The sequence below is a fragment of the Poromitra crassiceps genome, assembly GCF_964638095.1.
Source record: "Poromitra crassiceps genome assembly, chromosome: 4".
Lineage (NCBI taxonomy): Eukaryota > Metazoa > Chordata > Actinopteri > Beryciformes > Melamphaidae > Poromitra > Poromitra crassiceps.
Window position 1 is genome coordinate 27,310,758 of NC_139626.1, and position 15,335 is coordinate 27,326,092.

Here is a 15,335-nt window from a genome sequence, read left to right on the forward strand (position 1 = left end):
TGTAAAGTCTGATTTTGTCCAGAATTAACTGACTAGCTATATTGCAGGTAGAGAGATAACAGAGAGATACTATTATCAAAACAGTCATTCTTCTACATTCTTAATTGTGTTGAATTCTTAGATGAAATGACGAAGTTTAATAGTTCATCAATTTGCTGGGAGGACCCCCTGGAACCCTCTTCGGGATCCCTGGTGGTCCCACCCAACCCCACATTGAGAACAGCTGTCTGATGTGTTTCAGTATACACTTTACCATTCCTGCTCCTCCGCGGCTTTGGGGTCAAATCGGATGTCCGTGTTGACGTTGAACAGCGTGTCCTCGTCCGTCAGCGGCGGCGGGGACCTTTTATATAACGGGTGGTCGTAGAGACCCGACAGCCTTGAGCCCCTCACCGGCACGGTCTTGACCGCGGCGTCCTGGATGAAGTGGCGCTTCCTCTCACCACCACCACCCCGCTGTGCGTAATGCTCCAGCCGCCTGAAGCCCTCCGTCTTGTCGGCCGTCACCGGGATCTTCTCCAGCGAGTGGGAGGACACGTTGGAGCTCGGCTCGTTGCTGAAGTCCTGAAGGATCCGAAGGGTATGCTTGTTAGGCCAGCCCTGCTTCTGCTTCCCCCAGCTCTGAGGCTCCTCGCTCGGCGTGTGCGAGCAGGAGCAGCCGCTGCCGCCGCGCCTCTCCAGCTTCGGTAACAAGTCTATCATGATGTGCAGCGAGCAGGCGATGAGAAAGACCATGAGGATCAAAACCCGGAATTTACGCAGGAGGATCATCTTCATGGTCTCCGTTTTGAGCAGATGGGAGTATTTACTGCATATGATCAGCACGCAGATGAACAGGCTGACTACATCGCTGATTATGTTGATCAGACTGGACGCCAATCGAATGAAATAGACGTTAAACACGTAGGAAACATCTTCACTTGCCGTCTTGAGTAAAGGATTCAGTGTTCAGCCTTTTGCACTTTCAACATCAGAGTCCTAGCTGCGGTATTGGCTCGGCTGTCCAGATTTCAGAAGCGCAAAATCATCCGCAAGCGTCCAGGTAAAACAGGTCGACTCGGTTCAGACCAGCGCTCGATTTGCGCAAGCCACATCCTCTCCACGCCGCCTTCCCTATCGAACAAACCGATATTTCAGGCTCGACTCGACAGAGACTACTCGACAAGTGAGTATAGGATCCAGAAGCGGCTCTGATAACGCGGGACTAATGATCCGTCAAAACCTGCGTGTCCAAGAGGTCCGAGGGCGCGCATCACTCGATCCTCTGGAGAGAGCCACCGCGGACCGGCTGGGACATCGGCCCGCCCGGGGAAAGAAAAGCACGTAGAGTGCAGCCTCTCCACAGATGTCACATTTAAATATGTTTTAGGGAAAGTCCCCGGGAAAGTAGTCGACGTGACTCATCCACCTCCTCAGCGATCCGGTATGCGTAATTCTGTCACGAAAAAAACCCACCCCGATGCGAGCCAAAGGAATGATTTGCACACAGGTAACGTTACAGCAGGAGATAGAACCCCCCCGCCCCGCAGCCAGGGCCAGCCAACCGGTAGGAGTAGTGCCGGGGAGAGAGAATCCACCTCTGGAGCATGTGTGAATCTCTGGGTGGGTGTGTTCAATATGATGAAGCCAGAGACTAGATTCAGCCTGTGCAGCAGCGTCACCGTGCGCAGATTGGCTGAGGGGAGAGAGGGTGGGGGGAGAGAGAGAGAGAGAGAGAGAGAGAGAGAGGGGGAAAGAGAGAGAGAGAGGGAGAGAGAGAGAGAGAGAGAGAGAGAGAGAGACTGCCACCATGTGAAACATGAAGTGCTCGTCTGTATTCCTCTTGGAATAAATCCTGGCTGCACAAAGTTTTTTTTTATTTATTTAACCTTTATTTAACCAGATAAGACATTTGAGATACAAGATCTCGTTTGCGAATGTGATCTGGCCAAGAAGGCAGCAATTACAAGCCAGGTTACAATCAAACATAAATTACAGTAAATAAAAGGAAACATAAAAACAGGGCTATAAAGCTGAAACATTTCAAAAAGCAGGGACAACCAAATACATCATAAAATACCACATCCAAGGCTAATAAATAACACAAGATCAAGAACATAAAAACATATGGCCTAAAAACAAGAATAACAGGTCAAAAAGGGCAAAGTAAACTAGACATTACTGCAGGAGCAGCTTGCAGTAAGAACTTCAGATAAAGCATGTTTAAAACTGGACAGAGGAATGGAAGAGACCAGTTTTAAACAGGACTGCAGGTCGTTCCACGACCAGGGACCAAAGTAAGAGAGACTCTTTTTTCCAGATTCTGTTCGCATAATTGGCACTTTGAATTTCAACCAGCTATTTGATCTTAAATTATGGGAGTTGTTTATCGCTACAAACGTAGAGCAGATACAAAGTGCACATCCGGACTGTGCAAGAAGAGGGCGTCTCATCCCACTGGGCAATATTCTGCACACACATGCTCGCTCGGTCGCTCTCTCACGCACGCACGCACGCACGCACACACACACACACACACACACACACACACACACACACAGAGGGGGGGGGGGGGGGGGGCGTGGCAGCAAATACCCCAATTCGTTTTCTTTTTGTGTGAAAATCAAATCAAAATCTGCTGGAATCCCTGAGAAATGTCTCCTCTGAGACGTCAGTCAATCCAGTGTGATACATTAGACAGGCCTATAGACCGCTCATCAGTGTGAGGGTCCAGGTCCTCCCTGCACTGCTGCCACTCATCAGTGTGAGGGTCCAGGTCCTCCCTGCACTGCTGCCACTCATCAGTGTGAGGGTCCAGGTCCTCCCTGCACTGCTGCCACTCATCAGTGTGAGGGTCCAGGTCCTCCCTGCACTGCTGCCACTCATCAGTGTGAGGGTCCAGGTCCTCCCTGCACTGCTGCCACTCATCAGTGTGAGGGTCCAGGTCCTCCCTGCACTGCTGCCACTCATCAGTGTGAGGGTCCAGGTCCTCCCTGCACTGCTGCCACTCATCAGTGTGAGGGTCCAGGTCCTCCCTGCCCTGCTGCCACTCATCAGTGTGAGGGTCCAGGTCCTCCCTGCACCCAGCACCCTGCTGTGCTGTCTTGACCTTTAACCCACATATACCACATGAACCACATATACAACATGAACCATATACCACATGAACCACACCACATGAACCATATACCAGTGGTTCTCAAACGTTTTCATGTCAAGGACCCCTAAACTGACACAAATTAGACCACAGAGCCCCATTTGATAAGATTTTGTTCCAGGATCCCCCATCTGATGAGATCCTTGCTTTTCGATGTTTTAGTACAGAACTTAGGAAACCAATGACGGAAACAGTCATTCTGTCATTGTGTTATGAGTGGAAATGTAGCCTAATGAAACTAAATGATCCCCCTTTTACTGGGGACCCCTTGGAGCCGGACCCCACTTTGAGAACCACTGATATAATAACTGTAGGCTGCCACATGAGCGGCCAAACCCAGACGCAACATGCACTCAGCAGACAAATGTTTCTCTTTACGGCTAATTGTCACAGCATTATGGCTGCGTGCATTGTTCTGAGCGGCTGTGAATGTGGCTGCAAATAGACAGGAGAGCTATAAACCGCTAGTTGCACATGTCTACCGTAGTATTGGGCGTATACGTAAGGGATAATGTATAGTGAGGCGGTGATTACGGGGGAAATAATGACCGACAGGTGAATGATTGAGCCCAACACGCAGCGGAGGGCTTAATGATTCACCTGAAGGTCATTATTTCCCAGTAATCACCGGCTCACTATACATTATCCCGCTTAGAACACGGCCTACAACTAAATCATTCAATAATCTGACAAAAATAATTATTCAAATAGATTTGAATAAAGCGGTTTCATTCGTAATTGGCACACAAGACACCACAGCTGCAACTGGTTGGCCTAATTAGTAGTGTCTGCTGACAAAAGGCTCTTATCAACTGATTAATCCAGGTGTGGCAGAGCAGCGGTCGGTTGTCGAGAAATAATGACCGGTGAATCTTGTTGATTGACCAATCAGAATCGAGTATTCAAGAGAGCCGTGTTCTAAGCATGAGTAACTGATCATGCTACCCGTGATTACCTCCCTAGATTAGTTTATAATGAAAATAGAGGGAGCGAGCGAGCTCTAGGCTGCGATGGCTGTTGTGCTAACTGAAGGAATAGCTTCATAAGAGAGGAAAGAGGACATGGCTTAAGATGTGCTCCACTCACTGGAACTAAACATTAGTTGTGAATGTTAATGAACCTGCAAAATTAAAACAGCGCTGTGGAGACCAGTGTTAATGTAAATCTCTAAAGTGTGTGTGCGTGTGTGTGTGTCTGATGCAGGACAAAATATCCTACCATCTAGTGCGGCAATGCATAAACATTCAAGAGTGTTACCAGAATGGTTCAACCATACTTGTGATGTCTTTACCTGCATCCCCAATACACCTGATGTTGTCTATGTTGACACTAGTCACAAGGAGGTCCTGATTCTAGAGGTAGGCTGTGTTTTTGATCTGTACATGGACCAGGCTTTCCAAGATAAATATTCCAAGTATCAACCACTACTTGAAATTATAACCAACTTTGGGTACAGATGTAGATTCTGTGTGCTCATATTGGAAGCCTGGGCCATGTACATACATTTACCATTAGTGGTCTGAACATTGCTGGCATGTCTAAGAGCAAAGCCAAACAGCTTGCTAAATATTGCTCTGTTTCAGCTGTTATAGGCAGCCTTGCTGTGTGGAGGAGAAGGTGCTATGTATACCCTTAGGTGCCCATGAAATGTCTAACCCGTTTTATATTTGATTCCCTGTAATTTTAATATAATTTGTGGAAGCAAATAAAGAATTCAAATGTGTGTGTGTGTATGTGTGTGTGTGTGTGTGTGTGTGTGTGTGCGTGCATGCATGCGTGCGTACGTGTGTGTGTGTGTTTGTGTGTGTGTGCGTGCGTGCGTGCGTGCGTGCGTGTGTGTGCGGAGGGGGGGTGCACGCGTGGTGGCACAGTCGATGACAAGTGATGGGTTTATTCCAGTCCTACCAAGAGGAGCCCTTCCCAGAATGAAACGCACCGAGTATCAAGTGACACACAATGGCCCGACAAGCCTGGTCCACAGTGTTGTCTATTGTGTCAGACAGCGGCCGCACAGAAAAGCAGCTTTGTCCGTCTCAGCGGAGGAAGTATTCCCCTAAATGACAGAGTAACAGGGGGGGGGTTACATCCAGGACACACTGACCGCTGACATTTGAGGCCTTTGAACGGTGACTGAGTCACAACAAAGCAAAGGTTCTGTAGAAACTGCTTGAGGTGTTGGTTAAAGGTATAGCCTCAGCAAGTGGGGCATCGGTAAGAATGAGGAGGACCAGAGGAACATATGCCAAGGGTTTTATTTAGACAGATTCCTTGGTGTGTGATGGAATATCCGACAGGTGTAGATTGATGTAAACAGATGATACAGATGATTTTACCTAAACACAAAAAGGTATTAACAAAGGTTTCAAACAAACAAGGGAAAACTTCAACTGTAAAGTAATAATACATCGAATTCAAATATACAAAGGAAATGACTAACTATAACAAGACTTACTGGCAATGATGCATCTGCACATTGGTGAACATCAAGGGAAGGACAACGCAGCCTCCTCCACTGCTGTCTGGAGCCTACTGAGCCTCACCCAATCAGCCGTCCTTTATTGAGCCCAGGTGCGGCCCAATCAGGGCCCCAGGTGTGGCTGATTGGGTGAGGCTGAGCTGATGGGGGGATTTTGTACAGCCGCCCCTCAAATATAGCATTATATTTGATAAATAAACTCAGGTCAGGGTCCAGAAAATCCAGGGTTAGCTGTAGGAGGAAAGGCTGCCATACATCACCCAAGGGAGATGGGCGTCCCGCCGCCCCATGAAAAACAAGTTTTGGGTTCACAGGCTCCAGGTCAGGCAGGATGGCTGAAGGGCACCACGGGTCCGGAGGGCGTCCAGGGGGCAGGTCAGTAGGGTGGAGCAACCCTGGACGATGGCCCAGACGCTGATGACACAGGTAGCAGCACCCTTCCGGAGGCCGACCTGGATGCTGGTGGTGGAATGGTGCCACGGTAGGTCGGCGGCGAGGGATGGGTGCCAAGGGAGCGGATGGAGGTGCAGGGGCCACCCGAGCAGGAGGTCTAGGGGGCACTGGGGCTAGAGCCAGGGGGGCCACCGGTGCAGGGGGCACTGGGACTGGAGCCAGGGGGGACACTGGAACTGGTGGTGCGGGGGGCACCAGAGCTGACGGTGCGGGGGGCACCGGGACTGGCAGTGCGGGGGGCACTGGGACTGGAGCCAGGGGGGCCACCGGGACTAGCGGTGCGGGGGGCACCGGAACTGGCAGTGCAGGGGGCACTGGGACTGGAGCCAGGGGGGCCACCGGGACTGGCGGTGCGGGGGGCACCGGAACTGGCAGTGCGGGGGGCACTGGGACTGGAGCCAGGGGGGCCTCCGGGACTGGCGGTGCGGGGGGCACCGGAACTGGCGGTGCGGGGGGCACCAGGACTGGCGGTGCGGGGGGCACCAGAACTGACGGTGCGGGGGGCACCGGGACTGGCAGTGCGGGGGGCACTGGGACTGGCGGTGCGGGGGGCACCGGAACTGGCAGTGCGGGGGGCACCGGAACTGGCAGTGCGGGGGGCACTGAGACTGGAGCCAGGGGGGCCACCGGGACTGGCGGTGCGGGGGGCACCGGAACTGGCAGTGCGGGGGGCACTGGGACTGGAGCCAGGGGGGCCACCGGGACTGGCGGTGCGGGGGGCACCGGAACTGGCAGTGCGGGGGGCACTGGGACTGGAGCCAGGGGGGCCACCGGAACTGGCATTGCGGGGGGCACTGGGACTGGAGCCAGGGGGGCCACCCGAGGAAGGTAATTACCATATTGGTAAGCCTGGTGGTCATAACGTTGTTGGAGTTGCCTTACTTGGGCTGGCCAACCTAGGGGTGCTGGGCCTACCTGCATAGGATCAGTTGCCGGGGCCCACTGGAATGGAAAAGGCGCTAGCGGAACCTGGAATGAAGGAGGCACCTGGAGCAGAGGAGGTGCAGGTGGCACCTGGAGCTGTGAAGGTGCGGGGAGCACCTGGTACTGATGAGGTGCGGGGAGCACCTGAGGCGGAGGAGGTGCAGGGAGCACCTGAGGCTGAGGAGGCGCCTGGAACAGCTGAGGCGGAGCAGGTGGCGCAGGGAGCACCTGAGGCTGAGGAGGTGCAGGGAGCACCTGAGGCTGAGGAGGCGCCTGGAACAGCTGAGGCGGAGGAGGTGGTGCAGGGAGCACCCGAGGCTGAGGAGGAGGTGCAGGGAGCACCTGAGGCTGAGGAGGCGCCTGGAACAGCTGAGGCGGAGGAGGTGGCGCAGGGAGCACCTGAGGCTGAGGAGGTGCAGGGAGCACCTGAGGCTGAGGAGGTGTAGGGAACACCTGAGGTGGAGGAGGTGGCGCAGGGAGCACCTGAGGCTGAGGAGGCGCAGGGAGCACCTGAGGCTGAGGAGGTGCAGGGAGCACCTGAGGCTGAGGAGGTGTAGGGAACACCTGAGGTGGAGGAGGAGGTGCAGGGAGCACCTGAGGCTGAGGAGGAGGCGCCTGGAACAGCTGAGGCGGAGGAGGTGGCGCAGGGAGCACCTGAGGCTGAGGAGGTGCAGGGAGCACCTGAGGCTGAAGAGGTGTAGGGAACACCTGAGGTGGAGGAGGAGGTGCAGGGAGCACCTGAGGCTGAGGAGGCACCTGGAACACATGAGGCAGAGGAGGTGCAGGGAGCACCTGAGGCTGAGGAGGTGCAGGGAGCACCTGAGTCTGAGGAAGAGGCGCCTGGAACACCTGAGGCAGAGGAGGCACCTGGAACACATGAGGCAGAGGAGGTGCAGGGAGCACCTGAGGCTGAGGAGGTGCAGGGAACCCCCGAGGCAGAGGAGGTGCAGGGGCCGCTCCTCTTCGGTACACACTCTGCTCTATCGTGTCAAGCCTCCTGCTAACCTGCATCAATAGGTGTCTATGGTGCTCACCAAGTTGATATGGTGCAGGTTGGCTAGGCTGTCTCCCAGGTGTATGCCCGACCACATGGCAACAACACTGTGTTGGGGGATGGGTTTGGAAGGTTTGTGCTACTGAAGTAGAGTAAAAGGCTGGATAATATCCATATTGTTGATGGTATCCAGGTGCCCACCTTGTTCCCTCTGCTGGTTGCTGGTTCCTCTGGTCCATTCCCACTTGCTGAGGCCAATCCGGGTTCGAAGGACCATGTAGAAACTGCTTGAGGTGTTGGTTAAAGGTATAGCCTCAGCAAGTGGGGCATCGGTAAGAATGAGGAGGACCAGAGGAACATATGCCAAGGGTTTTATTTAGACAGATTCCTTGGTGTGTGATGGAATATCCGACAGGTGTAGATTGATGTAAACAGATGATACAGATGATTTTACCTAAACACAAAAGGGTATTAACAAAGGTTTCAAACAAACAAGGGAAAACTTCAACTGTAAAGTAATAATACATCCAATTCAAATATACAAAGGAAATGACTAACTATAACAAGACTTACTGGCAATGATGCATCTGCACATTGGTGAACATCAAGGGAAGGACAACGCAGCCTCCTCCACTGCTGTCTGGAGCCTACTGAGCCTCACCCAATCAGCCGTCCTTTATTGAGCCCAGGTGCGGCCCAATCAGGGCCCCAGGTGTGGCTGATTGGGTGAGGCTGAGCTGATGGGGGGATTTTGTACAGGTTCAGCAGATCACCTCCGTCGGTGTTTGATGACCATGATAGCGAGAGTGCGGAAGACAAAGTGATGCTTGTTGCCTGTCCACGTCTCACGCCAGCCTGCTAGCAGCTAGCCTGTGGCCTATAGCCCAGCCTGCTAGCCTGTGGTCTATAGCCCAGCCTGCTAGCCTGTGGTCTATAGCCCAGCCTGCTAGCCTGTGGTCTATAGCCTAGCCTGTGGCCTATAGCCTGCTAGCCTGTGGCCTATAGCCTGTTAGCCTGTGGCCTATAGCCCAGCCTGCTAGCCTGTGGCCTATAGCCTGTTAGCCTGTGGGCTATAGCCCAACCTGCTAGCTTGTGGCCTATAGCCTGCTAGCCTGTGGCCTATATAGCCTGTTAGCCTGTGGGCTATAGCCCAGCCTGCTAGCCTGTGGTATATAGCCTAGCCTGATAGCCTGTGGTCTATAGCCTAGCCCGAAAGCCTATAGCCCAGCCTGGTAGCCTGTGGTCTATATTTTAACATAAACATTCTAAATTGTCCCTAGCTTACTTCCTGTTGCAGTGTTTGCGAATACAAAAGAGTGGCTTTTAAACATGAAGTCTGGATCATGTCTGGCTAGCAGGATATTTTCCGGTTTTACCTTTTTAAACATGAGGGGTCTTTGTTTAGAAACAGCTGGAAAAGGTCAGTATTCCCTCTGCCAGTGGGCGGGGGGAGGGGGTGCGGGAGCATGCACGTTATTCCCTACAAGGCAAATAGTTGTCGTGTGAGTCGTCGAAAACAGCTTTAGCGAACTCCATTCAAAAACATGGCGTTTTAACTCGAGGGTCCATTCCGACCACGAGGGGTGGCAGTATGCCAAAAATGAGTGCTTGTTACATAAAGCCGCCCAGTCAAAATAGTGGTCGGACCGTCGTCAATCACTGTGGGTGATTTATTTTACAAGTGGCATTCAAGTCATATCTGACTAGTTTTCAATGTATTTCTCCCCACAAAAGTTAGGCTAGGCCTATGTCTCACTTTTTCTGACATGGATCAGCAGCGCAGCAGTAAGCTCTCTCCTCTCCTCGGTGTGATACACGGACCTGCCTGCCTGCATAGCCAAAGCGCGTTGGGATCCCTATATGCTCTACCAAACAATTCAAAGCCGTTTGCAGCACTTGAGGAAACCGTGAGTTTGCTCGTTTAATTCGTTGATATAAGCGATTGCCCGAAAGATTAATTAATTAATAAACTAGTGAACGTGAAGTGCCGCCACCCGCCCACTCAGACATGATCAGGATTATGAGCTGCCAGTGTTTAATAGCAACCGCTTTTCCTATTATGCGGATGTTACACCGGGGACCGAGATGAATATGATACGGACTCGCGGGAGTGCGCGTAGGCCGGCTAATTGTTGTTTAACATGCAGGCCATCCGGCTAGGAGCGGGTTATAATACGGATTCCACTGCATGTTAAGAAGTGGCTTAGGTGACAGGAAATAAGATAGGTTTCACGTTCCCTAGCAACACAATTCTGTGTAAACCGTCTATAGCCTGAGGTGAAACAAGCACAGATGGATGTGTATTGATGTCAGTCAGACATGGATCACAGCAGTCGATGGTTCAATGATTCACCACAAGGCTTGTCTTGTGCGATTGGCTGTCAGGATGAATCAAGAGGACTATCTGTGGTGGGGAGTCTGGGTTGTGCAGAAGTAGTTTCGTATGTCTACCATCACGAGGGTCGCAGGTTCGAGCCCCCGTGTTACCCCCGGCTTGGTCGAGTGTCCATACAGGCACAATTGGCCGTCTCTGTGGGTGGTAAACCGGATTAGGGGTATGTGTCCTGGCCGCTGCACTAGTGCCTCCTCTGATCGGTCGGGGCGTCTATTCGGGGGGAGGGGAACTGGGGGGGGGGAATAGCGTGCTCTTCCCATGTGCTACGTCCTGCCGGTGAAACCTGTCAGGTGAAAAGAAGCGGCTGGCACATGTATCAGAGGAAGCATGTGCTCGTCTACCACTCTCCCCCAGACTGGCAGAGGGGGTGGAGCAACGACTGGGACAGCAGGGGGAGGGACCAAGTATAATTGGGAAGAAAACGGGGGTGATTTTTCTCTCTCTCTCTCTCTCTGTAGGGATGCGTTGCCATGCATGTTCTCCTCTCATTTGATAGGCTGTCAGATTACATTAGGCCTTCAGCTCTGTTAATTACAGTGGACTGTTGTGAGATGACAAGAAGCTATTAGATCACATTAATATTCTCATCACACAGTGAATTAGCACTGGATAGAAACACATGGCTAGTGATGCCAACTATCTACATGATAAAGAATGGAATCTAGAAAAGGCTTTCATTGACACTATAGACCAGGGGTGTCCAAACTTTTTTGAATGGGGTATCATCGTTGAGTGAAGTGAAAAAACGCAAAGTGAACTTGCTTGATTAACCAATCCTGTGTGAAGGCGGGCCACTATAGTATTTTGAGAGACAAGTCGAAGGCCGCTTAATATTGGTTCCCGGGCCGCAATTGGCCGATTTTCCACAATGAAGCTTCTTGGCAAGGCTCCTTTTGAACAAAACCTCATTCATTTTAACAGGATTTTATGCCCGTTTTGCAACCTTCAGATGATGTCATACCAGAGGGTGAAAATGCCATCGCCGTCCCTGAAAGAAAACGATCGCTGCTGCCAATCTGACATACAAGACAGATTGAGAAACGCCATCCTCAGATATTTCATATGACAGGAGAATTAAAAAAGAACCCAGACCTTGTACAGACAAGATCAGTTGGAGGAGGGCACCCTAACAGATAGCTGACTACAGCACAGGTCGTAAATACACAAGATGTATGTCCTCTGCTGTTCACTGTGTCTCTGGGTGAGATAGCACAGAGGATGAGGACGATAGCAGTATCTTTATTCCTATCTGCACTATCACAGCAAAGGGCGAGGCACCTGCTTGCTACTGTACAAAGTCTACCAAACCGGCTTGACTTATAGCAATAGCAAGAGCTGGTTCAAATCCAAAAGCGATGAAAAATATATCCATATCATAATAACATACATAAAATTTTATATCAAAATCCCATTTATTTTTTTCCCTTTGAAAATGGCTTGTTTTTAGTATCATGCTGTACCAGTCAAACTATAAAAATCCCAATGAATAAATACCATCGCAGATTTTTTTGAACAACCTAAATCCTATAAAACCTGCAACTTTAACACATTTCGAAGTGACAGAACGCCATGTACGAAAACCCTATTTCGTTATATAAGACATTCATTTTGAAGAATGGGAAATTTGTGAAAGCTCCAGATTACACGCAAAGCATTTGAACTTTTGAACGCTTTTTTTTTAGGTCCGTCCCCGCTTGATGTCCTCGCCACAACATCCTGTTTCAACTGGAAATGCGTGGTGGTATTACGGAAGCCAGACACCACTGACCTGTAGCCTGCTAGCCTGCTAGCCTGCATGTGGTCTAAAGCCCAGCACTGACCTGTAGCCTGCTAGCCTGTGGTCTAAAGCCCAGCACTGACCTGTAGCCTGCTAGCCTGTGGTCTAAAGCCCAGCACTGACCTGTAGCCTGCTAGCCTGTGGTCTAAAGCCCAGCACTGACATGCTGTATGAGACGTTCACTGAATTTGATTCAAATCACAAACGGGACATCATCATCATCACATACATTTTGATTTGATCGTCACATGAAAGCTACAGTATGGTCAGAATATGGCCTAATCATGAATTTCCAGAGTAAAGTGTGAATCTAACCATGGCATCCTTGGCCATGACTGTACACTGTATATCAACTTTCAAGGAAAGTACATTATGTTTTTCGATGAAATGTGAAAGTCACCCTGAAGCCTCTTAGAAGTAGAAGTGCTGACATTTCTATAGTATTATCAGAGACATGGAGAGAGAGAGAGAGAGGCGTGAGGGGGTCGACCTCTCCTCCGTATCCCACCACCGTTTCCCCCCTCATGCATCCCTCAGCTTTACATTATGTATCGTCTGCATGAATTGCAGACGATACATAATCGTCGGCTAATCGTCTGCAAATCCCAGATTTTTTAATCCCATTGTTATCCCCCATTAGTGCACATTTTTTATTTATTTATCCTGGTTGCTACTCCACACTGTCGATTTGGGGAGAGCCAAAAACTGGCTCCATGTTTCCTCCGAGACATGGGCAGTAGCCAGCTGCTTCTTTTCACCTGACAGGGGAAGCTTCACCGGTAGGACATAGCACGTGGGAGGATCACGCTATTCCAACGAGTTCCCCTCCCTCCCAACAGGCACCCCGAATGACCAGAGGAGGCACCACTTCAGTGACCAGGATATTGCAAGATATTGCGTTTTGGTGAGGGGTTCCTATATGAAGGAAACCCCCAGGGGGCACGGGGAGAACATGCAAACTCCACACAGAAGGGCCCTTTTGATGACCCCACCCGGGCGGTGGGCACTCAGGGACATGCGGATGGGAACATACTCCTTCAGCGCTCACAGCGTCCCAGGTGGGAATCGAATCCAGGACCTTCTAGCTGTGAGGCGACAGCTCTACCACTGAGCCACCGTGCCCCCCAAATACAAATTAATTTTAATCATGAGAGACTAGTAGAAAGTTTAACAAGCTTTAATGATACAACACATTAATTTTGGCGTATGACTCCATGATATGATGACGCTCTCCTGAGATGATGAGAGGGCGTCGTCAGTGAAGAATAGGATAGCAAATCCCCCATAGGGAATTCTTCAATCAGGAGTCATGACGATGGTGGTGGTCAGGGGAGGAGGTGGGGCAAAAACTGCTTCAGCGATGATGATCAGCAACTGAGAATGACATATGGCACATACACAGCACATAGCAAACAGAGTAAAACATAGACCCTGATATACTATGCTGATTAGGTGATTGGGATCAGCTGGAGAGGAATAGCTTGGGCTGATTGGTTATTGCCACATGTGTGGCAAACTGTGAATGGGTGAGGAGACAGCATCAGAGAAGGGGGGTGAGCCTAACAATGAATGGGTTATACAACCTCAAAGAAAGGGGGCGTGCACTGTGATATGGCCTGAACTGGGCATTAGCTGCTAAGTAGTCTTCATTATTGAAAATAGTCCAAGACATTATTTGTATGAATGTGCCCGTGGCGTGACCCGGGCGCCGAGTGGGGGACAATGTGTCGGGGTGTGACCGGGCGCCGAGTGGGGGACAATGTGTCGGGGCGTGACCGGGCGCCGAGTGGGGGACAATGTGTCGGGGCGTGACCGGGCGCCAAGTGGGGGACAATGTGTCGGGGCGTGACCGGGCGCCGAGTGGGAGACAATGTGTCGGGGCGTGACCGGGCGCCGAGTGGGAGACAATGTGTCGGGGCGTGACCGGGCGCCGAGTGGGGGACAATGTGTCGGGGCGTGACCGGGCGCCAAGTGGGGGACAATGTGTCGGGGCGTGACCGGGCGCCAAGTGGGGGACAATGTGTCGGGGCGTGACCGGGCGCCGAGTGGGAGACAATGTGTCGGGGCGTGACCGGGCGCCGAGTGGGAGACAATGTGTCGGGGCGTGACCGGGCGCCGAGTGGGGGACAATGTGTCGGTGGCGTGACCGGGCGCCGAGTGGGAGACAATGTGTCGGGGCGTGACCGGGCGCCGAGTGGGGGACAATGTGTCGGTGGCGTGACCGGGCGCCGAGTGGGGGACAATGTGTCGGGGCGTGACCGGGCGCCGAGTGGGAGACAATGTGTCGGGGCGTGACCGGGGGCCGAGTGGGGGACAATGTGTCGGTGGCGTGACCGGGCGCCGAGTGGGAGACAATGTGTCGGGGCGTGACCGGGCGCCGAGTGGGAGACAATGTGTCGGGGCGTGACCGGGCGCCGAGTGGGGGACAATGTGTCGGGGCGTGACCGGGCGCCGAGTGGGGGACAATGTGTCGGGGCGTGACCGGGCGCCGAGTGGGGGACAATGTGTCGGGGCGTGACCGGGCGCCGAGTGGGGGACAATGTGTCGGGGCGTGACCCGACGGCGAGTGGGGGACAATGTGTCGGGGCGTGACCCGGCGGCGAGTGGGGGACAATGTGTCGGGGCGTGACCCGACGGCGAATGGGGGACAATGTGTCGGGGCGTGACCGGGCGCGGAGTGGGGGACAATGTGTCGGGGCGTGACCGGGCGCCGAGTGGGGGACAATGTGTCGGGGCGTGACCCGGCGGCGAGTGGGGGACAATGTGTCGGGGCGTGACCGGGCGCCGAGTGGGGGACAATGTGTCGGGGCGTGACCGGGCGCCGAGTGGGGGACAATGTGTCGGGGCGTGACCGGGCGCCAAGTGGGGGACAATGTGTCGGGGCGTGACCCGGCGGCGAGTGGGGGACAATGTGTCGGGGCGTGACCGGGCGCCGAGTGGGGGACAAGACTCATTTCCATCCGTGAGGCTTCTCGCCCCTCATCTGATACGCCGCGTCTAAATGGATATTACAGATAACAGTGCCCTCTGTTGGCCCCAATAAGCCCTCTGCTGGCCCCAATAAAGCCTCGCACCCCCGCTTCTCCTCCTCCGTTTGCTCTGGCTCTTTCTGGCCGTCCTCATTTCCATTTACAGTGGGCCAGTTCAAAGGCCACACGTCCAAACTGTTTGAACACGAGA

At 52.6% G+C, this 15,335-nt stretch overlaps 1 protein-coding gene across 1 annotated transcript in view; it reads right to left on the bottom strand.

Moving 5' to 3' along the window:
* Positions 1-1,093, bottom strand: part of fam20cb (FAM20C golgi associated secretory pathway kinase b) — a 98,136-nt gene extending 97,043 nt beyond the window's left edge. Inside the window, exon 1 of the mRNA XM_083634622.1 lies at positions 254-1,093. Within this exon, the coding sequence (XP_083490748.1) occupies positions 254-777 (524 nt within the window). The 5' untranslated portion in view covers positions 778-1,093. The remainder of the gene's footprint in view (positions 1-253) is intronic.
* Between the last annotated feature and the right edge of the window lie 14,242 nt (positions 1,094-15,335).